This window comes from Glycine max, chromosome 2 (assembly GCF_000004515.6).
Source record: "Glycine max cultivar Williams 82 chromosome 2, Glycine_max_v4.0, whole genome shotgun sequence".
Taxonomy (NCBI): Eukaryota; Viridiplantae; Streptophyta; class Magnoliopsida; order Fabales; family Fabaceae; genus Glycine; species Glycine max.
Genome location: NC_016089.4, coordinates 15525911 through 15551455, shown reverse-complemented (window position 1 = coordinate 15551455; position 25545 = coordinate 15525911). Strand labels below are relative to the sequence as shown.

Below are 25545 nucleotides of genomic sequence, written 5' to 3'. Positions count from 1 at the left end.
TTAATTTTAATTTTGACAAAATTTTATGTTTAAATTATTTTTAAAATCACGATAAAATCATTTATCATACATAAAAATTATGATAGAATTAAAATAAATATAAGTAATAACTTTTATTTTTACCAAAATTAATTCTTTATTTAAAATTAATTTTATCATCATAATTCAACCATACACTAAATAACTCATTGCTACCATGCAAAACAAGGAAAATTTGAAACCAGATGAACCATTATATTTTCCCCACTTACAATTATTCTTTTTTTAAAGCAGATATTTATTATCTTCATCCCCCAAAAGATAAAAGAGTTTATCTTCTTTTTTTTGGGTGAAGATAAAAGAGTTTATCTTGTACATGATAAATTGATAAAATGATAATCAATTAGGGCTAATTCTCCTAGTTATTTATTTTTAAATTTTTTATTTAAATAAGTCACTAATTTTATGCAATACAATCTTTTAACGAGGCAACTTAATATTTTTCTAAAATTGAACGCCTCACTTTATTCTATAGGTTATTTTTAACAAAGAAAAATGCCAGAAAGAAATTAATAATAATTGTATAAAAATCTTATATTAAAATATACGAAAATAAAATAAAATAAAATAAAATGATTACTTTTTGGCCGGATCTGATTAATAATAAGGTTTACCAAAAAGAAAAAGAAAAGAAAGAAAAAAGAAACTCAGAAGGGAAGTCTGAACACGCGCTCTCCGGATATATATTTTTGTATTGTCTATTGTGTGCGTCTTCTCTCTCACTCCCCTAAACCCTTCTCTCTCTCTCTCTCTCTCTCTCTATTTGTCTCTTTCTCACTCTAAAACCTTGAATTAGGAAGCAATCTTGGAACGCCATGCCCTTTGTACTTCTACGGAACCGAATGATCCATTGCGTGGTGGTCTAGGTTTCGTAGATTTTTCTGCAATATTGCGCACATTGGTAAGCTTCCAAGCCTTTCCCAGCGTTTCATGTTGATCTGATCCTTCTCTTTGATTTCTCTTTAACGACCTGCTTTTTGTGACGAAGGCTTTGGTTTGAATGTGTTTTGCTTCGACTGCACTGTACCTGTAAGTTTTTTTTTTTTGTTTGGTTAGAATGGACTCGGTGTTTTATGCGTTTGGTTTTTTCTTTCGGTTTGCCCTAACTATACGTTTTTTTTTGTAGAATTAGGGTTCCGTGAAAAATGAGAGAGGGGCTGAGATCGCGGACCCGATTGGGGACGGCTTCTGGTGGTGAAGGAGTTGATCACAAGAAAACGGTTGCTGTGAAGAGTGAGGCTGTTGATTTGGGTGATGAGGGTTTGGAGGTACAGAAGTCAACGATTGAGAAGAAGGGTGAAGTTGAATGCGGTGTGAAACAAGAATGTGGCTTTGATTTGAATGTGAGTCCGAGTGCAGATGTTGACTTAGCTGAGGATGGGAGCGGTAAGAGTTGTTTAAATGGTGGGGGTAGCATTCTAGTAGCTGAGGAAGATAGGAAGGCAAAGAAGAAACACGACTCAAACGATGGAGTATTGGTTGGTGGTCGAGTGTTGCGCCCTAGGTCAAAGAGTGGGGATTGTAAAAGACTGTATTATGGAGAGAATGATGATGTTGTTTCTGGGGATAATGGAGAGCATAGTGGGTGTGAGAGGGTGAAAGTTAAGAAGGAACATGAAGAAGCTGATGATTTTTTGGCCGACAGCTGTGAAAAGGAAATAATTAAGCCAAAGAAGGAAGGGGATGGCAGGAGGAAATTGAAACGGAAGCGTGGGAGGCCTCCCAAGATAGATTTGAAAGGGGAAGATGAACCAGGTGATCAGTTGCCACGTAAGCGTGGAAGACCCCCCCTGGCTGGCCGACAAAACCATCTCGTGACTGTGGTGACACATAATAGAAAAGGAAAGGCGACCCTTCGAAAAGGTAAAAAAGGTTTAACTAAGAGCGATGGTGCTAAGGTGAATGCAATTGGCGATACAAATTCAAGGAATTCTACTGGGGGTGAGTTAGAAAAGAAGGAGGATTCTCTTGTCAAGAGGAATGCAGTAAAGCAATTAGTGAGGGATCAAATAAAGGAACAGCTCTCAGCTGCAGGGTGGACAGTTGACTTTAGGCCCAGGAATGGCAGAGAGTACCATGATGCAGTGTATGTTAGTCTGGACGGACATACACACTGGTCAATCACCTTGGCCTACAAAAGGCTAAAAGAGTATTATGAAGCTGGTAATGGTGAAGGTAAGGCATATAAGCCAGGCTTCAAATTTACACCAATAGCAGAAGAGGATTTCAAAATGCTAACTAAGGTAATGAACAAGCAAAGAAAAAAAGGGGGAAAGGGTGGAAAGAAAGTTGATGGAGTCAATGGTAAAAAGAACAAAGAAAAGTCAGGTTATGGTGCAGGCATGGGTAAGTCAATGAAGAGGAAAATGAAAAGGAAAACATCACCTAACAGGATGCCAGTTGTGAGGGATCATAAGCGACAGAAAACACAAAACAAGAAGCGATGTGCTCCGTTGGCACGCAATGCCGAGGAGATAGATTCAGAAACTGAGGGATATGTACTGTACTGCGGAAAACGAACTTTGCTTGCCTGGATGATTGATTCGGGCACAGTCCTTCAAAATGGGAAGGTTCATTATATGCCACACAAAAGCAAAAGTGCGGTACTGGATGGTGAGATTACAGGAAATGGCATTCATTGTGGGTGCTGCGATAAAATCTTTACAATTTCAGACTTTGAACTTCATGCAGGAAGCAAACTTGCTGATCCACTTAAAAATATATATGTTGGGGAAGGAACTTCCCTTTTACAATGCTTGCTAGATTCATGGAATAAACAAGATGAATCTGAACGTAAAGGTTTTCATTTTGTTGATGTTGCGGGTGAAGATCCAAATGATGATACATGTGGGGTCTGTGGAGATGGTGGAGACCTGATATGTTGTGATGGTTGCCCATCAACATTCCATCAAGGATGCTTGGATATAAAAGTATGTATCTTGATGTCAGGGACATTTTAAATTGATTTTTCATATAATTGATCTTAATAGAACTGTTTCATTGTGAATCTCTTTTTTGGATAGATAGCTCATAGTCTTATGAATTATCTAGTTGTCCCTCATCATGAGTCATGACAGATAAAGGGCTTGAATTTCTGCCAACTTGGTGCAAATTTTATAGCATTTCTGAATACTCATGTCTCTATCTTCCTTTCTTAAACACGAAAGTTGTCTGGAATCAGCTTGTTTTGACAGATGTACAGGGCATGACATGTGCTTGCCCATCCATCACTTATAATCCAACATTGCTTATTTGTGGCCTAGATGGTTCAATACCTAAAAAACGTAATTATCATCTACTGGTTATGAGAAATTCATTATTAGAAAACTTGAGATGGATATGCCTGTAACATTTTGTGAGTAATGGGAAAATCTTATTGTTATTTCTATATCTTTAGTTTTCTGATGTATCCATGATATATCTGCATATGGAAAATTGTAAAGGATCTTTTTTGTTTTCTGCTTCCAGAAGTTTCCATCTGGCGACTGGCACTGCATTTATTGCTGTTGCAAATTTTGTGGATCAGTTAGTGGAAGTTCAAACCAAAGGGATGACAATGATGAACTTATTGTCTCAAAATTACTCACATGCCAATTATGTGAGGAAAAATGTATGTCCTTTACACATATATATTCTTTTGTTAAGTAGACACTCATTTCGCAAGTGGAGTAGCAGTAGCTTTTCCCTGATTGATATGAATACAATTTTTTTTTTTTTTTTTAATCTTTTGTAGATCACAGATCCTGTATTGAGGCAAATGATGCCAATACTGATGATTCCAGGGATGTCTTCTTTTGTGGAAACAGATGTCAAGAGGTATGGTGATGATGATCTATTTTTCATGTTCCTGAATCTTGATTGCTGCTTGTAATTGGTTGATGCTTGATTATTTGGTATAGTAAATTGAATTGTGCTAAGCTTTTGTGTTGCTATAGTGGCTATTTATTGTTTTAATGATTTCTTGCTTCCTGGTTCATGATATTTATCGCTAAATCTTCTAAACATTTTCTCGTCATTGTAATCAAACTAATTTATTTTGTTATTTTGTCCTTCAGTTATCTGAGAGACTTGAAATGCTCCTAGGTGTTAAACATGAAATGGAAGATGGATATTCTTGGACTTTTATACGACGGTCGGATGTCGGCTTTGATGCTTCTCAGATAAAACCTCAGATGGTTGAATGTAATTCTAAGTTGGCTGTTGCAGTATCAATAATGGATGAGTGCTTCATGCCATATATTGATCATAGAAGTGGGATCAATCTGATCCACAGTATTCTGTATAATCGTGGGTAAGGTCACATTGCCTCTTCTATTCACGATCTTTTAGCCACTTTTCTTGCATGTAACACGTGGTTGATTATGCCAATGACTTCTTTTATATGTGTGTGCATGTGTAATTGGTTAAAATACTGTGTTATGTCAGCTCTGAAAGTTTTTCAATATGAGAATTAAGAAACTGTCATGATTTGTGAATGGAAGTTCTGGACTACTCTGGTGAAACTAAATTAGTGGGGGTTCTTGGAGGGAAATGCATAATAATTGAAATATAAGAGGATATTAATTTTGGAGCTTTTTGGCTAGGCCCTGCTCCCTTTTATTACTAACTATCAATGTGGATGTGGAAGTGAAATATGACAATTAATATGTGGTTTCAAAATACTCGTGGTTTAATTAATGTGCTTGTATTTCCCTTCTATTTAAGAAGGAAGCAGAAAAGGTTACTGACAATGATAGGAGTGGTAAAAATAATTCATTTTAAGGATTCTATAAATTTTGTTCTAGGGTTTATTCTGTAGATAGGATAATATACTTTACCATGTGTTTCTAAAGAAAATGAAATAATAATTGAAGCTGATTCAAACATATGGATTCATGATGAAATAATCAAATGGAAACCTGATGTTAGACTATATTCTTTTGTGTGCTTGTTTTACTTCAAAGATAAAGACAAATGTGCAGGCTTCTAAGTTATATTACAGCCATCTGAGCTTGTTGTCTTAAAGAAAATGGAGAGGTGCTTCTAGTTTTTATTATTCTCATTGAGGGTTCTCAAACAAGAGAATGTAGAGTACAGACTAGCTCCTTTAAGGGGACTGGAGGAAGGCTTAGGAGGAAGGCTTAAAAGCATTAAAGCTTTAAAATGAGGATAACATCAGAGGGAAATGCTTGTTTATTTAGGAATAATAACTACTGGATACAAAATTTGCAGTGGCTGCATTCATATTTAGAAATTCAGCAAATATTATAACCTTAGATTTTAGTATTGATGTAATTTAAATATATAATTCCTCAAGCATGGCAAATGGAAAATTGCAGAATTGGGGATCGATCGAGCATTCCCCTTTCTGGAAGTTCATTATCAGTTAGAAATTATACAGATACTGCATTTGACCCTGCTAAGATTCCTTGAGTGGCCGAGATCAACTGGCAAATTTATGTATGTTGTAGTTTTAACCTCTAGTGTGCTGGCAGAATGGCCATCTGTAGGAGCAGTTTCTGCTTGTAAAATGTGGGATTGTGGGCTTCTGAGCACTAAGACCCCCCTCCCTCTTTGTGGTTTAGCTGCCTACACATTGGGGTCCTCTTGAAAGAGTGATCTTATAAGTTAATAGTTATAACTTAGAACCACGAAGGTGTAGTCCTTTTGGGGGCATTCAGATATCTTTGCAGATTAAATTGACAACTTCAAATGTGCAATGGTGATACTATGTTCTATACTGAAAACAAAAGCTAGTTTTAAAAATGTTCTGCAAACTAGTGTCATTGACCAGTGACTGCAAGTGGTAGACCCATTTCACTAAGAAATTGCATTAAAAAAAATCTCTAGATTCATGTTCTGAAATTGAAACTATTCCTACATTATTTCTTTGGAACCCATGACCTATTCAATGGCTCAATTTTTAATAATTATATGTCTGTTTTATAATATATGAAAATTTCTCATGCACACAGCAAGCAATGACATATGCTTATCATGAACTCTCAGAAAATAAGTTTTTTCTTTTTAAAACACTTTTCACTGTTATTACATTTACATTTAAGCAAATAAACAATGGTCTCCAAGTTATCAAGAACATTAATTATTGAATTGTATTAGGATGAATTGGTATTATTCTTGGACAGTTGGACTATATATGCAAGTAATAACATATGCTTATCATCTTTGTCAGGTCAAATTTCAATCGTCTGAATTATAGTGGATTTGTTACTGCAATTCTAGAGAGAGGTGATGAGATAATCTCTGCTGCATCTATCAGGTGAATGTCTACTTTAATTTTGTACTTGCATACATTTTTTCTGGAGCAGTCAATAAAGAGCATATATGCAAACTGAAGACTGCATATGGAATTCTACATTTTGTGTGGCCAAAACACTCTATTGGTATTTGACTGCAAATGGATGAGTTTAATGTTTTTGGTACTTGTTTTGAATTTCAATCATATTATTTTCATCAAAAAAATGTGACAGGTAATTCTCACCATGATGTAATCAAAATTGATCATTTTTTTAATAATGCACAGCTACTCCTAAGGTACCCATGCTATACGTATATGATACTGGCTACATACTCAATAGTCACTTATCACTCAAGTATGAGTTAGTTGATATAAAACGTTTAACTTTTGTTACTAGTAAGTGATTTAGTTTGCTAATAAATGAAAATAATTGCTACACAACTTCTGTACCTTCTTTAGATATTAAGTTAGGACTTGATTAAAATACTTATAGTATTATTTAATCACTTTATTGTTTTTGCTTTATATTTCTGTATATAATGAAAAAAATATATAATATATCCTGCCATACTCATACCCCAGGTTTTAGAAAAATTGTCATACTGCATGCCCATATCCATGCAACTTAGCTGCCAATTTACTATTTGGATCTACTAATGCAGAACCTTCATAATGTGGCATTACATCCTGTTGACATGTTTAACGTGTTTGGAATTTTTGACATGATTTGTTGTGAGGCTGCCTTGTTCTTCGGTCCTTTATTTTCTGCCCTATAGTTTAACAATTTCACTTGCATAGCTTTACTCCTCCCTCCCTTCCTCCCTGGTGAAAAATTCTGATGACATTTCTTTAATTCATCAAATAGGATCCGTGGGAACCAGCTAGCAGAGATGCCATTTATTGGTACCCGATATATGTACAGGCGACAAGGAATGTGCCGCCGGCTTCTAAATGCTGTTGAATGGGTAAATTTATTTTGTCTCAGTTTTAGTTTCCAAAACTTTGTTGGTTTTCTTTTTTAGAAATCCATGTTCTGTTAGCCTACAATTTCTTTTTCTTTGGATCTTTCATTTTGCTGAGTTTAAAAGTTCTATTTCTCCTACTATTACCAGGGACTCGGCTCTTTAAATGTTGAGTTATTGGTCATACCAGCTATCTCAGAACTCAGAGAAACTTGGACTTCTGTTTTTGGGTTTGAGTCACTTGAATCTACAAGCAAGCAAATATTACATAATAAGAATCTGTTGGTATTTCCTCATGTAGATATGTTACAGAAGAAGATATCAAAACATAAATTGGCTGGTCAAAATCTGAATCCTTCGGAAGGTACTTTTTCCTTGACACTTGTAATGTTCCTTTATATGGTTTTGCATGCCTGGAGACAGATATCCTTGCTATCTGTTTTATTTTAAATTTTGAACTTGATTTTTCCACAATGCATTTATTTTAGCTTTCAATCTTAAAAGGAATCAAATAGCAAAAAATTGTGATGGACCGGGCTCATCCGGATCGGATTTGATCAATTATACTGAGATTCCTCCCTCTAATGCAGGCCAGATAAATGATGAAACCATATCTATTGAATCTGGTTGTCATCTTCCTGATGGTTCATTGAACAAGGTACCTGACATTGCTAGCAATGCTAAAGATCATAGGAAATCTTCAACAGATGACACATGTCAAGTTGTATGTCAGGCAGCTCCCGAAATTTTGGTGATGGAAGACAACAATAGTATTGAAAATGCCCGTGATTATGTGACTGGTACTTGTTGCCGAGCTGGAGATAGCCAGTTGAACAGTTGCTGGGTTCCTTGTGAGGAGAGACAGTGCCTCACGTCTTGTATTAGATCTGAGGCCACCGAAGGAAATTGTGTTAGTGTTTCGTTGGAGGTTACTGAAAACTTTCTCAATCAGGTCAAAGTAGCAAATGAAGCTATTTCAAATAGCAGTGCTGAAAATTCTGCATCCTGTGGTGCAGAAAGAATTCCTCTTGACTCACAAATTGCATTTGATACAAGGGATTCAAAAGATTCTGGTGACTCTATTCACCAGGATTCATATAAGATTTCTGACAGTTGTGAACTGAGAAGCAAGACTGATTGTGGTGAACCGAACTTTATAGGAACAAAAGAAGTACATGCTGAACCTGTTCGTGTTTCTGGTTTTCATTCTAGACCCAAGGGTGATTGTGCTTCTTGTGAAGCTGCTTCTGCAACCAACGTCTTAATACACCTTAGATCACAGAAGATCACCGATAATAAGCCTTGGATGAACGGCACATCAGAGCTAGCTGATCCTGATTTACAGGTTGATCAAACTGCACGGAACAGTGCTCCCTCCTTGTGGAGCCCAAACACTGCTTCTGGTGCAGCTCTTCACTGGGCATCTGCTGGCAGTGCTTCACGTGGTAGTACTGAGGGGATAGTTTTGTCAAACCAAGCAAGTTGATTTGTGCTCCATTTGTAGTTAAGTAGGTTATATTTTGAGGGTGTTCACTAACAAAGGGAATCTAGCTATGCAATCTGGAAGCCCTTGGTCTTTGTACTTAGGATGGATGAGATTGTGTATTTTGAAAATTGGTGGTTGTTAGAATAGGGTGATCTTTCCTTCAGGGTATTTGATCGAGGAATTCTTGTAAGTATCCCAAAAACTTAAATTGGGAATGCTAGATTTCCTTATTTGGTATTAATTTTTTGAAAGACAATTTTAGGAAACTATCATTTCTAATGATTCTCTTTCCTCTCAACAAAACATTCTCATGGGAGGAGTGAGAATTTGAGATTCCTGTGAAGGTGAGGTGTTAGATTTATGATCTCATTTCTAAGAAACCTTTGAACGTATTTGTAACGTTTTTATAAAATTATAATCCACTAGAAAGATAGACATAATTACAAGGAAACATAATTCTCAAGAATAAAAATAAAGATTTTATATACCAACCTTCCTCTGAAGACAGTCTGCAGTTAAGCTCCATTTATTGTTAGGCAGAGGGGAAGAACACATGAGGATCAGGTATTTTATTGCTCCCCCAAGGCTTTGTTATAATTCTTGCCTTTTTTCTTTTCCTCTTTTAGGCGGTGCAGTTCATATATAATGGAGCTAAATTGCCTTTTGTTTAACTTGTTTTTGGGTTAGATTGACACAATATAATGTAAATTGTTGGGGGTTAGATTTTTTTTTTCTTGCTTAAAGAAATAAACTCATTACTCTATTATTATTTGAGTTTGTTGCCATTAATGTAAAAGCAGAGTGCGAAATAGCCAGTAACTGGGATTGGCAGAATTTGTTATATATTGTATGCCTTTTAAAAAGAAAATACACAAATTGAAAACACACAAGGTATACAGTATATAACAAATAATAACACCTTCTAAAAAGCTTGTGTATTCTCAATAAATTTTTAAACATACCAATAAATACTATCGTGTGTTTCCTAAAATTTGAATTGAAATCAAAATCACAAAAGTCATTGAGACAAAGTATCACTTTTTTTTTAATTGCATAGTCTGTAACTTAATTAGTAAGAGAACTTAATCAAGGAATCTGAGTTCAATCGGAATAAATCAAATGTGTACTGTAGCATTTAAATACGGAAATTACAGACAAAAAATGACCACTTTTTAAATATCGTTGGTCTCAGTCTCCTAGACCAAAATAAAATAAAATATTACTTTTATTATTTCTTATTCTCTGCCCCTGGCTTCACAGGAAATTCAGCATCTATAGTGATTTTTTCGCACTCAGTTCAGTTCATGAACTATATCTTAATATAAAGAGAAAAGGATAATACCAAAAAACAAAAACAAAAAATTTCACTGAGTGAATCTTCAGCGTGGCTTATCCCCATTCCCCAGTCATCCCATTATAAAACAAAAGAATCCATAAATTAAAAAAAATGAAAAGGGGCCACAAATTTGTGATTCCTTGATTCTGTCTGTTTGCCAATTCTTATTTTACTGATTTTGCATTTGGCCCTTTCTGAGTCACTCATTGTCTGGATGCATCGATTCTGCTCAATCAAACAAGGATTAAATAACGAGTTGTAATTGTTTATAGATACTATGAACTTGTCACTGCCCAACAACAGTAAGTAATTAATGTATAAAACTCAATCAATATTATAATTATCAATTAAATAATCAATGTAACACGCGCGCGCGCACATGGTATTTAGTAGCCAACTTTGACAAGTTAATTTCGTTTTAACAAAGACTACGAGGAGTTAAACTATATGATAAGAACTAAGAAGAAGAGATCATAGTCATAGGTATGCACAGAATGTCAGAATCTTTTATGATCCATCTGAATTTTCCACTGTCCTGCATATAATATATAACCTTGGTTAAGCTTAACTGGGATTGGGATATATATTTGACATAAAATAAAAGGCTAATAAAGCATTCATTGATAGGTTCAATGACCCAGTCTCATGCCACAGCTCAAAAACTAGTCTTCTGCTCCTCTGCAACATGCAGGGGAGACTAGTTTTTGCTCTTTCCTTTGGATGATTAATTAAAATGCGAATGCAGTATGGAACACCCCAAACTTACTCATTCATACATTGATGTATTTTCAAACGGCCATGTTAATAAGATGGTCAGAGGGCATAAGCTCAGTGATATACGAATTGATGTTCCCCATGATTAAGGGTGACCCAAGACCCTCAAAATCTCTTTGTCCAAAACATAAAACAAGTATTTATTGTATATTATGATGGAGAAAATAATGTATATAACTTGTCGATAAGTTGATTGATTTTTAAGATAACGACAATCATACATAAATTTTAATTGGTGGTTAAAGGTGAAAAACATTTAATCATGATTTTTAATTAATTGATAGTATAACTTTTTTCATTAGCATGGAAATTAAGTTGATGATATTATATAATACAAGAAAATGGAAAGTTGATGGATAAAGATTAATTAAGGAGGAGAGCGAATGAATGCATGGAGGGGACCAAGTATGAGTATAGAGAGGTTCCCCACTCTGAAAGCAAAGAAACCAAAAATGAGTGAGTAACAAAGTGGGAGATTAATTAATATGAAACAATGGTTATCTGGCACTAGCATCACATGTTTCATTATTTTGAATTTACATCTCAAAATTGAAGAAGATCCAACACTACTAGAATGACATGAGGCTAACGAGGAGATCAGCGAAGGCTCCAAGAATGAACTTGTGAGTGCTCTTTGGATTCAGCGCAAGATAGCATAGAAGAAGCTCGTGAAGGACGTTCCAATTGGACTTCACGTCCATCAGCTCCGGCCGCGCCTCCACCATCTCCTGCATCGACCGCCGGAAATCCACGTAAGGGTCCGGCGAGTACGTCGCCACCGCCACGCTCCCCTTGAACAACACCTTCTTCTTCTTCTTCTCATCAACATCACCACTATCTTCTCTCAACAATGGTGGTAAGTGTTGAGTAGTACTTTTGTTGGTATTGTTGTATTCAACTAGGGAATTGGAGAGACCGGGGGAGGAGAAGAAGAAGCGTTGGGAGGCGAAGGCGGTGGCGAAATCAGCGGGTTCGGGTTCGGGTTCGGGTTCAAAGAAGGTGGTCGTGGAACTGAAAGAGTGGTCATAGATAGAGTTGAAGTTCTTTATCATAATTGAAGAAGGAGTAGTGATATTGTGATTTGAGGAAATAGTTATGGGGCTCAATGGAGGAGATTCATATTCAGGAGTAGCTGAATTTGAACAACACATGTTCAGGTGCTTCAGATTTCTTGTGCTTGGCATATTAATGAAAAAGCCACAAGTCAAGGAAAATAGTGAAGATGCCAAGAAGCTCTTTTTGCGGTATGATTACTATACATATCTATTATTATATAGGAGTAGTTGTGTGTTACCAAGATCCAAGAGAATATATATATTAAGAAGATTAAGAATCTGCTTACTCCAAGAATATTTTTTTAAGAATTATTCCTTATTTTACATATAAAAGATAAAATTTTATATTAATCCAAAATTATTGATTATAATCTTGATAATATATAAATATAATTCAATGATTGGATGAATAAAAATTATATTTTATATCAAATTATAAAAATAGTATAATAATTATTAAAGTTATATTAATATAATTTGATCCCTTCTCATAATATATATATGATTTGATAGCATTCATACTTCTTAATTTTTAATAAGAATGTTTTTGCAAGTTATAATTAGAGATTATCTTAAAATTTATCCTTGTGTAGTTTGTTAATATAATTATCATATTAAAAAGTATGGATGCTTACCTTAGCAATTTATAATAAGAAAATATCTTAAAATACATCATTGAGTAACTTTATAATGTATTTATACTAAAATAATAAAGATGAGTATATTACAAATCCCTATATATATATATATATATATATATATAAAAGGTGAAACAAGATATTAATACATGAAAAAATTAGAATGAGTTGACAGGAGCGTGTAAATTAAAAAGACTAGTATAGCCAAACGCAGAAATCATCCGGGTTTTCAGTGTATAGCTTGGTTTGAGATGAAAGCAAGGTGCACATGGGAAACGATAAGGACTAAAGAGGTATCAAACAAAAGCAAGGCACAAACCAATAATAAGCCTGAGAGTGGTATTTAATTGTTTAACGGATACAAACGGGATCGTGAATACCAGTGCCGAGATAAAATCATTAAAAAAAAGAAGGATTCCAAATAGTATAAGACAATATTACTCATGGGTTGGTCCATTTCATGCACAGATCTTCTATAAAATCACCACACAGGAAAGTGATGTATCGGATGGCTATCACTTCATTATTCATGCAAGATACTACAATAAAGGCTTGTCTCACATTCGGTCCCACTCTCATCCCAACGTGTCTCAAGTAACAAATAATTTGAGACAAATAGCTTGATTTATTATGTGGGTAGACGGTTTAGGCTAGTAAAAACCCATTTTAGGAGAACATGTCATCATCCATATATAAATTTCTTTAGCTGATAAAAAAAAAGAATACATAGTCATACACCCGAAAAGTATAGAAATACTTTGTAAATATGTTTAATTGCATTTTTAAAAATAATTTAGAATTTGTGGACTTTTGTAATGAATTGGATAATGTGTGTTTGGATTAACATCCATGATCTATGTTTGATCAAATTTTTATATTAAGATGCACCAAAAGCAACTAGAAATTATTTTTGTGTTCCACGCTTGAATTGTGTGGATAAAAATCCAAACATGCTGATAGTCTTTGTAGATTTATAGGTTAATTCATGTTAAGATATTATGTGCATAGGATTGACTCAAGAAAGTATAAAACAAAAGAAAGCATTAAAACAGAGGAAGTTAGCGGTTAGAATGCTGGCCTCAAAGTGGAGAAAGGAGTTATCTAGACAATTAAGCCTCAATGTTTGAATGTTAATTAGCTTGGCTAAGGTGATCTTATTTTCTGAATAGTGCAAATTTTGAATCTCTAAGTACCAAATGTTTGAACATTAGCCAGAAAAGTTAGAATTCCTCTTCTTGTCAAGTGTGCGTTTGAACATCTATAACTCAACGTTTAAAAGACAACCAAGAAGCATTATATTTTAGGTTAAATTAGTATTTTGTTACTTTAATTTATTATTTAGGTTGAATTTAATTTTCTAATTTTTTTGAGTTTAATTTCATCTTTTAATTTTTAAAACTAATTTAATTTGATTTTTAGTTTTTTTTTTAATTTAGTTTTCTAATTTTTAAAATTAATTTTTTTTAAAAAATATATATTTTTTGACGATTTTAAACTGTGACAATGTAATTTCTTATAAATTAGATGAAAAGATTAAATTAAATGACTTTAAAAAAAATTAAAAAATTAAATTGAACTAAAAAAAATTAAAAATCAAATTAAACCTAAATAATAAATTACACAATCAAAATACTAATTTAACCTACATTTTATTTACAAATTTACATAAGAATCCAGGTTTGAACACTCAAAAGTTAGTATTTGGACATCAAAAGACCCCCATAGCAATGCAGCAACTATAAAAAGTTTGTATTTCTTAACTAGATGACGAGACATATTCACACTTTTCCCGAGGAGATTCTCTCTCAGTTGTAATATATGATCGTGGAACCAATTTTTAGTGCACTACTAATTCATTACCATGGCAACAAATATGGTGATATCTTCTCTTTTGTTTTCTTGTTCTTAAATTATGAGAATTGTAGTTAGGGGATCAAGGAACCTAAATAATTAATAGTTGAACTTGCTGTAATCATTGGTTTTCATTTTCACTTCAAGTGTTCTTATTATTGATTGCTTAACTCTACTATTCATGCTTTTATGATTGATCACTCATGTGGTTTTAAATTCCTTTTATGGATTCATGAAACTTTTCACAATATAAAAATCATTTTTAAAATAATAATAAGATTATGTTTGTGATCCTAATAAATATTTGAATTATATATTTATTTTTTAATAATTTTTATTTTTATTTTTATTTTCATTTTTATTTGATCTTTTGACACTTTTTTTAGTTCATCTAAACTAGCAAATTTTATATTTATTTTCTGATAAATTATTTATTCATTATTAGTCCTTTTGAAATAAATTAATAATAATAAAGGAAACATTTATCAAAAAATAAACATAAATTGATCAGAAATTAAAAAAAAAATGTGAAGAAACAAAATGAAAATTATTATTTGAATAAGAACTCAATGAAAAAAGAAATTATTAAAAAATAAATAAAAAATTTAAATATTTATTAGAAATAAAAAAACATATTTTAACGGAAAAGAAAACACATAACTTAACATTGCATGGTAGCAAATCCGTTAATTATGATTTAATTTGTCATGTTGGAATGACAATGGTGTGAATTTGGTGTCAGATAAGATAAGAGTGGTCCCTACTTTAATAATTCCATATAATTCACGTACGTGACACTGTGTTTACTGGACTGGATGTAGCAGCAGAGCTTCTCAGAAGCCACTGAATCAAAACGTGCGTCCTGCTCAATAACAAGGAAAAGCAAAAGGCCAAGGAGCAAACTTCTAAGACCAAATTAACGTCTTGTTCCTTTTAGAGGATGATGCATATGTATGGTCTCATCAGTCAACAATTCAACCAACAAAACGCTCTTCAACTTGGCATATTTGCTTCTAACAGACACCACACACCAACAATGCGCTCTTCATTGTACGTATCAAAAATTGAATATGTAAAAAATATATTCACAAAAAGAAAACCTGAAATCCTGAATAGAGATAAATATATATAACTTTGAACCTAAATTTTCTCTCACTTCCAGGCTTTAGCCTTTATGTGTAGACTCTATATATGATGTGGTGTGGAAGCTATAAACAAGGATGGTCCAACCAACCTTACAATCACAAGCTTCCATGAAGCACATGGGGGTTAGGTTTAACTGCTAGTATTTAGCTTAGAATTCAGTTAATAGACGAAATATCTTGCTTCAGTTTCAGTCCAGAACCTAATGCCATTTTCATTCTAGTTGTTACACAGCTGGAATGCTATGTCCCGTAAATAGCTTATCACTCCCTTCGTTTGCAGAAAAAAAAAATAGTAAAATGATGCCACACCTATACTTTTATATTTTATTTTAATTTAAAATTTTCATCTCAATTTATTTATTTTTATTTAATTTCATTATCAAAGTTCACAAATTATTTATCTTGTAAAATAGAAATTATTGGTGCAATGTTTTCAAGATATTACGCAGTTGCTAGCTTATTTTGATTCTTAAAACTAAGTGAAGTTACTTAACTTGACAATATCATTCGAGCGGATGAGTAAGACTTTTTATAAGAGAATCTCGAATCATTATATTTGGTAAGGGTGTTGAGGAGATTATACAATTTTATTTTACTAGCTTATTTTGATTTTGATAAACTTAAAATAATTTATGGAAAATATATTAACTTAAAAGTTAGACTATGGTTGGTAAGGGTCTTGAGGAATTTATAAACTCATATGACTAGTTTATCAGTTTGTTTGATACATAAGTTTATTTTAGTAGTTTATTTTTTATAAGTTATTTCAATGAACTTATTTTTCATAAGTTATTTAAAGTTTCATATAAAAAATAAGTCAGCTTAAAAGTTATTAGTTTTTTTGTTTTGAATTTTATCATTATTATTTTATTTGAAATTTTATTTTATCATTTTATTTAATTTAAAAATTCTCTTAACTTTTTATATTTGGAAAACTTCTCTTATTTGATTTATCATTCTTACATATATACAACAATTAATTCGTCAATTGTCATCATTATACTGTTCCTTAAAATTAAAAATTTGAATTTATCAACTTTAAAATTAATTATTAAATTATTTTTATGTTTTTTTAATCATATGATCTAATTTAAACAAAATTTTAAATATATATGATTAGTTTTATATCATGTAAGTAAGAGACATATACATTCAAATTATTCTTACCAAATAAATTCATATGCAAAAATATTAAATTTATTCTTTTACGTATATTTATTAATTGATATTATCAAACACTTTTAATTAAATCAATTAATTTATAAATTTTCAGTTAATTTTTAATTTTTTAACTTTAGTTTATAAGTTTTTAGCTAGCTTATAACTTAAAACTTGATCATTACTTAATTAACCACAAATAAAGCTAGCCATTAAAAAAAAAACATTGATAAAAGGGAGTTTCATGTGAGCGGAGAGATATAGAAAAAGGAAGAATCCAAATCTTCCATTTATGAGTGTTATAACACCAGCCACCAGCTGATCGATCGGTAGATAAACGGCATATGTTTGAATTCGAATATTTAGTTTTGCGCAAATCTGTCCTTCAAATTATTATGAGTTTCCCATGCTTTTTCCCAGTACATATTACATTATAAAAAATTCTTATATAACGTCTCATATTTCATTTAGAGTGTGTTTGGATGGAGAAATTTAAAATTATCAAGAAATTTTAAATTTTAAGAATTTCAAATATTTCAATTGAAATTTTTTTATTTTCAAAAATTTGTGTTTAGATAAAAATAAAATAAAATTATGAGGATGAAAAAAATGAATGAAAAGAAGAGAAAATATGATTGGTGTGTTAGTTATACGTGTTCCTTTATGTTGATACTCATCGATATTTTAGGAGCTCTTTCTCAAAATGGTAAAAAAAGAGAACTTCAATTTCTCACTCAGAAGGAAATCAAAATTCCAGATTTTTAATTATTTAAAATTCTATTTTAAAATTCCAAAATTTTAAATTCTTTATAAAAAACATCTAAACAATAAATTCTAAATTATATATAAATTCAAATTGTTTGATAAATTACTTTCATTAAGTAAAATTCTTTATCAAAATGCACTCTTAATTAATTAGACTTATTGGCTCCCTTAACACATGCACCGCCAACAACCGAAAAAAGTTATATGTCAATTGCTTATCCTTTGTCTTAATTTTATTTATTTATTTCTAGGCTTATAATTAAGCACGATGCTATTCTCTCACAAAAAGTTACCTTATTCATTTAGTTCTTCTCTCTGCTAGGTGCTTGAGGGTTCTGAGAAGAGTTTTCTTAGGTCAAACAGTTCATTATATATATAAATTCATGCAGCAATACATTCTTTATTATATCATGAATTTATAAATTAAAATTCCCTAAATAAAAAAGATTTAAATATATTTTGTTTTTTGTACGTTAACGTTTTTTTATTTTTGATCTTGTAAGTTTATTATTTAATTTTAGTCTATGTAAGTTAACATTTTTTCAATTTTACAGAAATTAAAATTGAGCAAAATATTTTTATTAAGACTAAAATTTTAAAAAAACACAAATTTACATGGATTAAAATTAAAAAAAAAAACTTATAGAAACCAAAAAAAAAAAAAAAGATTAACTTACCGAAACCAAAAACATATTTAAGAAAAAATAATCAAGCTTTTAGTGTGACATATAGCAAATTCATTGAATAATGATAAATGTACTAACGAATATACTAAAAAAAAATAGATGATATCATACTAAATTAATATCTAACTCCTCTTTTAGCACTAAAATTATATTATTTTGTTGAGGAGTTGGAGTGATAAGAGTCTTGGCCAGTGTTACTCATTCACATACATATATGTTAAGATTGATCACATGACATATTATATATATATATCTACACACACTAAAGAATGAGCTGTAAACTTGTAACATATAGTATATATTGCATGCGAACTTAATTTAATTTGTCCACACTGGGCAACTAGTCCTGCACCAATAGTGCTCTATTGCGCATGCTCCAAACTGGTGGAAAAGAATCATTTAGTTGTGTAAAAACGTGATCAAGCATGCATATATATGTACTTGCTCCGTGCTAGCTAGCTAGCATCTCTCTGCCTCTGTTCTCTGGCTTTAAAACCAAAATTATAAATTAACACTAGGATTTTGAAAATTAATTTGATTATCAAGATACCGGAAGATATATAACATTTCCAAGAACGAAAATATGGAGGACACAGGGTGTCTTTGCATATAGATTAATTAGGCAGTAGCTAGTCACGTTGACTTTGTTTAATTTCGTTTCTTCCGCAAATTCTCAGCCTAACTATTAGATTAGCAAAATTAATATTACTTTGATTTCACTTGAGTTTCTATGTTTATATTCACGGTGTCCCACTTAGACCATACTCAACGTGGGTATGTCAGTGTCAGATCATATATATGAAGTAAGTTAGATAAGAATAGCTTGCGATGTCTTGGGCTGATCATCTGTCTCTCTGCCTGTCATGCATTTACCAGATAATATATATATTTTCTTTCTATTTTTGCTAATTGGATGCATAGGCTATTTATTTCATCACAAAGTGTATATGCTGATGAACTAGTACAAATTGGCATACTCAAATGCTAATTTATTTTTTCACAAAAAGCTAGCTATACCGATTCGCGAAACCACCATATCTCTATCTGACTTCAAACGTCTGTCACGCACATCATAAGCATCACTAGAGGCAACAACATTATGTTATTGCTGAAGTCGAAAATTACAACGATTGTATTTCCTGACGTAAAAAATTTATCTAGATCTTAACCTCTCTCATAGTCAGATTTAGATCAGTACCAAGTTTAAGGATGACCATATCAATCCAAGACTTAGAGATTGCATGATTTTACGAAGATCTCAAGATTCTATACTTCATCAACATCTCAACACAACCACAAAGAGAATCATAGTCAATCCATAATGATCTAAGGTTTCAGCATCACTTCTGACCATAATTGTTGTGCGTCTCTTGGAGAAACTATACATATATCTCTAGACTTTGTAAAATTCATGATGGTGATTGTCTATTGATATTTTTATGTTTACTTTTTATTGATGGTGATTGTCTATTCATTTCTCTTCTAATGTTCATTTAGAGCCATTCTAATACTTAATCTGATTATATTTATATGTAATTGGTATATCTAAATACAAAAAACTCTAATATATTTGCACCTACTTTTAGTTGAAGTAGGTTAGTAATCTACACAAAAATTATGAGGAAAAAAAACCAACTTTGGTTTTCGTTTTATCAAATTCATTTTAGGGACATGTTTTAAAAAAAATATTTCTCTGATCTTTAATTCCCTTGCTTTCTGTTACTTCTCTTTTAAAAAGGAAGCAATATCTTTTTTGATAATTTTTTATTTTTTTAAAAAAATTAAATTACTCTTTAAAGTAAATTTCTGACTTGTTTATAAATTTCCCAATAAAGATTTATAAAAATAAATTACTGTAAAAAAATTGTACGAGTTAGGCTTCGGTTTTGTACTTCGGAAATAATTTCATCCGATTCAATCTTGGAACCTATTTTCGTGCCGAGATTTGTACACAATTCAAGAATTGAGTACTTCGTTTTATTCCGGCGCCCACGATATGATATAGGGCTCACGTTAACATGACTCTGGTCAATGGCCCCATTCATCCTTTCTGATTCCCGACTATGCTCCATGCAGATCCGATATGAAGTAGCCATTAAAAGCAACAATATTAAGTGCGATCGATGATCCAAGTACATAGAAAGAAAACATAATAATATAACCACATTAATAAAACAAAGTACAAAAACAGAAAATTGACACACAAAACGAAAGTGGCATGCACCAAGACTATAGTAGTTTTACAAGTCAAACTCAGTGGCTTGATTTATTTGTTTAAACATTTAAAAGCTGCAACATACATATATATAAACACTATCGCCATGGATGCCTCAGCACAGGGTGTGGTACTACTTAACTATACTGGATGGAAACTTGAGATCTTCATGCATCACCCCCTTTTCCTGCACGTATTGCATGCACAAAGCCATAGACTTTACTTAGCTATTACATGAAAACTTACCACTTAATATGTACAATGATTAAAACTCCAGCAGGATTTGCATTGTTTTCGTTGAAATAAGCAAAAGAGATCAAAGGAAGATAACGAAAACTTGATTATATTATAAGATAGCAATAAAAATAAGAGGTAGTATTATTTAATATATTAAGAAACATAGCTGTTTGATGGATGCAGCGACCCCACCAGGGGTTGTTCTCATGTCCAAGTTGTTCCTAAGCTCAGCTCCAATCACTCCTTCTGCATCTTCTCTCGTCGCCGTATTTGATGGGGTCTTTCTCCGCTTGAGGTCTCTCTGGCTTTTCCTGGCTCATGGTGTTTAATTGATGTGTGTTTTTTTGGCTTTGGATTTGCGACTTGGAATTTATATACAATTGTAGATGGTCGGGTAGCAGAGTACAGAAGAAATGAGAGAGGGGAATTTACTGTTGTCGGCATTCGGTGCTTTGTGTTACAGGTGTCGTTTAAGAACACCTAGGTGCATGAGCATGAGCATGAGCATGAGACATGTATATGTCTAAGAATGTATGAAGAACATGAAATTTATGGAACTGGCTAGTTCTAGAGCTACGCATATACATTGCACTTATCATTTTTCTTTTTCACTGCACCTTCACCGGCACCGATTGGTGAGTTATGTTACAAGGAAGAAAATGTAAAGTACTGCTGTATATAACCAATACAAGTGGGTATTCCACCCCTTTGCCTTCGCAGCAGGTAATAAATTGTGAATATACCATAACATTAACATTGTTTCTTTCTTTTCCAGGTGTGGGTATTAATTCCACCTTAAACTTTTCCTGAGCATAGCACGGAAATTTTGACAGATACATTTTACTTTTTAAGATATAAATATATGCTAAAATAAAATTTGAGTCTCTAAGAGATCAATTCATTAGAGCAAATACTAAGAATCTATTTAATATAAGAGATATACACTTTTAAAAAGTCAAAGTGAAATTTTTTTGAAACATAAACTATCTGATTGAAATAAAAAATTAGAAGAAAATCAGAATTCTATTTTAACTTAACAGATTAATATTTTCTTCATATAAGTTAAAAAGAAATTATTCACAATAATAGATACTGGATGGTACGAAAACTTTTACGGGAAAACTACTAGCTAATAGGAATTTCTTCCCACGATTTCTGTCACTAGTCCTTTTCTTTCATTCATTCACTCACTTAACAATCTAAACATAAGGCAACAATAAAAAAGTGAGTTTATAACAATATACTTATATATCTTTAATTTATACAAGAGGTTACAAGGTATGCAGAATGCTTACAGTGCTAAAGCTTGACGAGATTAATATACAACAGGCTCATATCTTTTATATTGTTCATTTATATGCCTTTTTATTTAGTTAGAAAATGATCGAGTACTATTTTTATTGACAAATCAGCATGTTATGATACAGTTAAAAAATAGCATGTTCGTTTATCTCTAGTCTTTTTATAAGAAACAAGCACTTTGTAATATAATTGATAAATAACATGTCCATTTATTTTTAGTCTTTTTTACCGGAAAGCGCGTTGGTAAGTGAATTTCAACTTTATAAGAGATTAGACTCTAATTTTTAATAAGTCATATCACGAATAAAAAAAACTTTAGTATTACAAGCACTAGGAAATTATAAACATAATTGATAACCCGACGAATAAAAATAAAATGGATTTGACGTTATAGCATTTTGGAGATTTTATCTTTGTAGTTTGTACTCTATATTATATAACTAAGTGGTTCCACAATGGAATGTCGTTCTGTAAAAGAAGAAAAGAGGGAAACGTAGCTTCATCACTATGAATAGTTTCAGTTTCCAATATACTCCATAAAATGAAGTCAGAAGTGTTCAATTTCAATTTTAGGCACAGGTGGGGGATCGCACCGCCCACATAACTTTTAGTATGCGCCCACGTTGAAGCCATTTCTTTCATACCTCTAGCCATATATATCATTGTTACGAAATATATTTAGAATATAATTGAGGTTCGATTCCACATGTGCCAAAAAGAAATAATGTGACAAATAATAATATAATATAGACTATGCTTATGGGAATCGATTAGCTCAACAGAAAAAGAAATGTACGTAGTGACCAACGTCTCATAAATAAATACGAAAAAAAAAATGTAAACATATACTCCATTGTGAAATATACTGAGGGGAAAAAATAGAGATATATAAGAAGAAAAAAATTTAGAGAGAATAACAAATGAAATAAGTAATGTCATGAGAAAAGACAAGAAAATATGTTTCAGAGATTTTTTTTAATTTTTTTATATAAAATAGTTTTCTCCATAAAAAATTATTTTACTCACACCTAATGAGTTCTAAATACCAAAAAAATGTTGATTCTAAGTAACACTGATCCAATCTTCTTAAATAAAGTTTTGAATTCAAGTTTGATACATGAAAAAATGATTAGAAAAAAAAATATTAAAAATGATCTGTCAAAATTCTCGATAAAAATTAATTATCAACTAAATTAATAAATACTTCATATCAATAAATGTTTAAAAAATAAAATAACGAGTCCTAAATGAAATTAACCATATCTTTCAGCTGTTATTCTAACATTGATTGGTCACTTTGAGAGATCAGTGGGTTCCGTTAGGACGCAACCTCACTACTAGATACAATAGTCTAAAGAATGCATGGAAAACGATATATAAATAACATTTTTCTCCCAAAAATAGGTACTCGCCATTCTTGATTTTCATCTAACTATATTCTCTTACTTGACCGTACTTGACTGATTCCGAGAAAAAAGTGATTGGAATTAGAATTGTACACCAGAAATAATATCCAAATATAATTGACTATCCATGTCTGACTAGGCCCACTTGGGTGATTATGAAAACGAAGTGAACATTCTCGTTCTCTACATCCTCTTCTCGGCATTGCAGCTTCTGGACTCACTGGGAGTGCAAAATGTTGCATTATGGATACTGATAACAAGATTGTTGCAGACAGGTCCGAGTTTGGGACCATCCTTCAAAGTTGCAGAATGATTTTAAGCCAGAATCTAACTTTTACAGGTGTTTTTATAAGAACACAGACTAATGGAGTAACTCATGAGCTTCTTAGGGCAGCTCCATTTTATCATAGTCTTTATTCTTTGATTAATGAAATGATATAAGTATTTTGAAGTCAAAAAAAAAAAAAAATCTGGTTCTCTACACACTATTTTGCACCACGCACACGATACCAACCAATTAATTAACCTGGCAGCAAAGCAATAAAGCTGATCAGCACTAGGTTTATTGCAAAGGAAAAATATATTTGAGCATCCTAAATGCTAATTAACATTTAGAGAGATAAAGAAAAAATATATATGTATAACAAATAATATATTATGATAAAAAAATAGAGAAAAAAAAATATTGATAATAAATGTTGAAATATCATTATTCTCTGTTGCAAATAAACTTAATGCATGAATCAACGATTTTCTTAATTACTGTTTATCATGCACGGTACTATATACTACTGGTAAGAGCATCTGACGATTTAGATATGCAATGTGACACCTCTTGGAAAAAGAAAAAAGACTAGCACTCATCACAAACAATAGCCGCATTATTTGATCTTCAAATGCATTCATTCCGCAAAGTGCAAGCTTCTGCATACAACAACGGCAGCCAAAGATCACAATCAATTTACCAATTAATCAAGAAAATATTTACTAATCCCTACCTATTTAATTATAATCTTTTTTTAGAAAAATAATTAATTTAATTAATCATATTAAATATAAAAATTATTTATATTATCATTTTAGAATTATCTTTTTTTATCTTTATATATTCACTTAATTATTTTTCATTAATATTTAAAAAGAGAATAATTAAGTAAGAAGATGTAAAAAAAATATTTAAAAATTAAAAAATAATCTTATGATTAGAAAGAAAGAAAATAATATTTAATTATTTACCATAATTAAACTGCAAAGCTCAGCAGTAAAATTAAAAAAGAAACAGGAAATAAGCTGATAATTGACCCACCATAGCCAAATAAACAGGGCACGTGGGATGTAATCGTGGTTTTATTGGAGAAAAAAGCGAACATCTAAAGAGGCCACATATCACATATGCGATATGCAATACATTGTTTATCTACAAACGCTACTTTCCAAAGCACACGCCTCTCTTATATTCCACGTATGGTTGGAGTTGGAGATGGAATCAGTTTGCTCTGCTCTTGATCTTGGGCACCGTCACCACCAGCTTCCCGCCGATGCTCACGGCGGTGACCATCTCCGGCTGCGTCCCCGGCGGAAGGCGGAACCGCCACAGACCAAATCCTGAAGGAACCTGCTGATGCCGACCCGCCACCGCCACGTCACCACCGTCCATTCTCTTGATGACGATTTTTGTTATCCCCGGAAGAATCTCGATGGCCAGAGCTCGCACACCACCGGCGTTGCACGACGCCACGAAGCGAAAAAACTGCGGCGTTTCCTCCACCAAAACGTCGTCGTCTGAGGGAAAAGGAAGCTCTAGTATTTTCGCGAACACGTGCGGCAGTCTCAATAGCTTCTTCGCGTTCGAGCTCGGCATCGATGAAACGACGCCGCCGTGCTGGGAGCGTTTCTTCGCGAACATGCTGTGATAGCTTAATAACTCCAATTCTAGTAATTTTAAGTCCCTGTTTGGATGTTGTAAATATGGTTAGAGAGGGAAATGTGATATTGTTGTAATTTGTGGATTTATTTATTGGTTGTTACTCGATGGGAATATATATAGGGGCTTGACGTGAATTTGGTTTGACGAAACTACCCTTGAAGAGGATGGTCTATGAACGAGGAAGGGTTTTTATTAAACTGCTTTTGCTTTCTTTGCCCGCAGGAATCGTGAAAAGGCTTTTTAGGCCAAAGGAAAGGAATAGAATCCGTCTTAATTTTGTCTTCGGGAATTCAAATCCTACATAACATTCCTAATCGTACTGTTT

General features: G+C 32.4%; 3 protein-coding genes across 3 annotated transcripts; 1 reads left to right on the top strand and 2 right to left on the bottom strand.

Annotated features, from left to right (window-relative positions):
* The first annotated feature begins 743 nt into the window (after positions 1–743).
* Positions 744–8966, top strand: LOC100784172 (uncharacterized). The gene is made up of 10 exons (XM_003520158.5): positions 744–940; positions 1028–1068; positions 1166–2969; positions 3508–3649; positions 3773–3855; positions 4095–4330; positions 6212–6298; positions 7143–7242; positions 7390–7603; positions 7830–8966. Exons 3-10 carry the CDS (start codon positions 1185–1187, stop codon positions 8723–8725), a joined length of 3543 nt encoding a protein of 1180 aa, XP_003520206.1. The 5' UTR covers positions 744–940; positions 1028–1068; positions 1166–1184; the 3' UTR covers positions 8726–8966.
* A 2349-nt stretch (positions 8967–11315) lies between these two features.
* Positions 11316–12132, bottom strand: LOC102660213 (transcription repressor OFP16). Its single transcript, XM_006575007.3, has one exon. It carries the CDS (start codon positions 12017–12019, stop codon positions 11405–11407), a length of 615 nt encoding a protein of 204 aa, XP_006575070.1. The 5' UTR covers positions 12020–12132; the 3' UTR covers positions 11316–11404.
* Positions 12133–24779: 12647 nt separating this feature from the next.
* On the bottom strand, positions 24780–25199 carry LOC100783636 (uncharacterized). Its single transcript, XM_003520157.4, has one exon. The coding sequence runs from the start codon at positions 25197–25199 to the stop codon at positions 24780–24782; it is 420 nt and encodes a 139-aa protein (XP_003520205.1).
* Between the last annotated feature and the right edge of the window lie 346 nt (positions 25200–25545).

Excerpts from the sequence above, each read along its gene's own strand:
- LOC100784172 (XM_003520158.5), top strand. The coding sequence starts at position 1,185 with ATGAGAGAGGGGCTGAGATCGCGGACCCGATTGGGGACGGCTTCTGGT. Across the intron at positions 3,856-4,094 it reads GTGGAAACAGATGTCAAGAG|TTATCTGAGAGACTTGAAAT; the intron begins GTATGGTGATGA and ends TTTGTCCTTCAG. Across the intron at positions 6,299-7,142 it reads ATCTCTGCTGCATCTATCAG|GATCCGTGGGAACCAGCTAG; the intron begins GTGAATGTCTAC and ends TTCATCAAATAG.
- LOC102660213 (XM_006575007.3), bottom strand. The coding sequence starts at position 12,019 with ATGCCAAGCACAAGAAATCTGAAGCACCTGAACATGTGTTGTTCAAAT.
- LOC100783636 (XM_003520157.4), bottom strand. The coding sequence starts at position 25,199 with ATGTTCGCGAAGAAACGCTCCCAGCACGGCGGCGTCGTTTCATCGATG.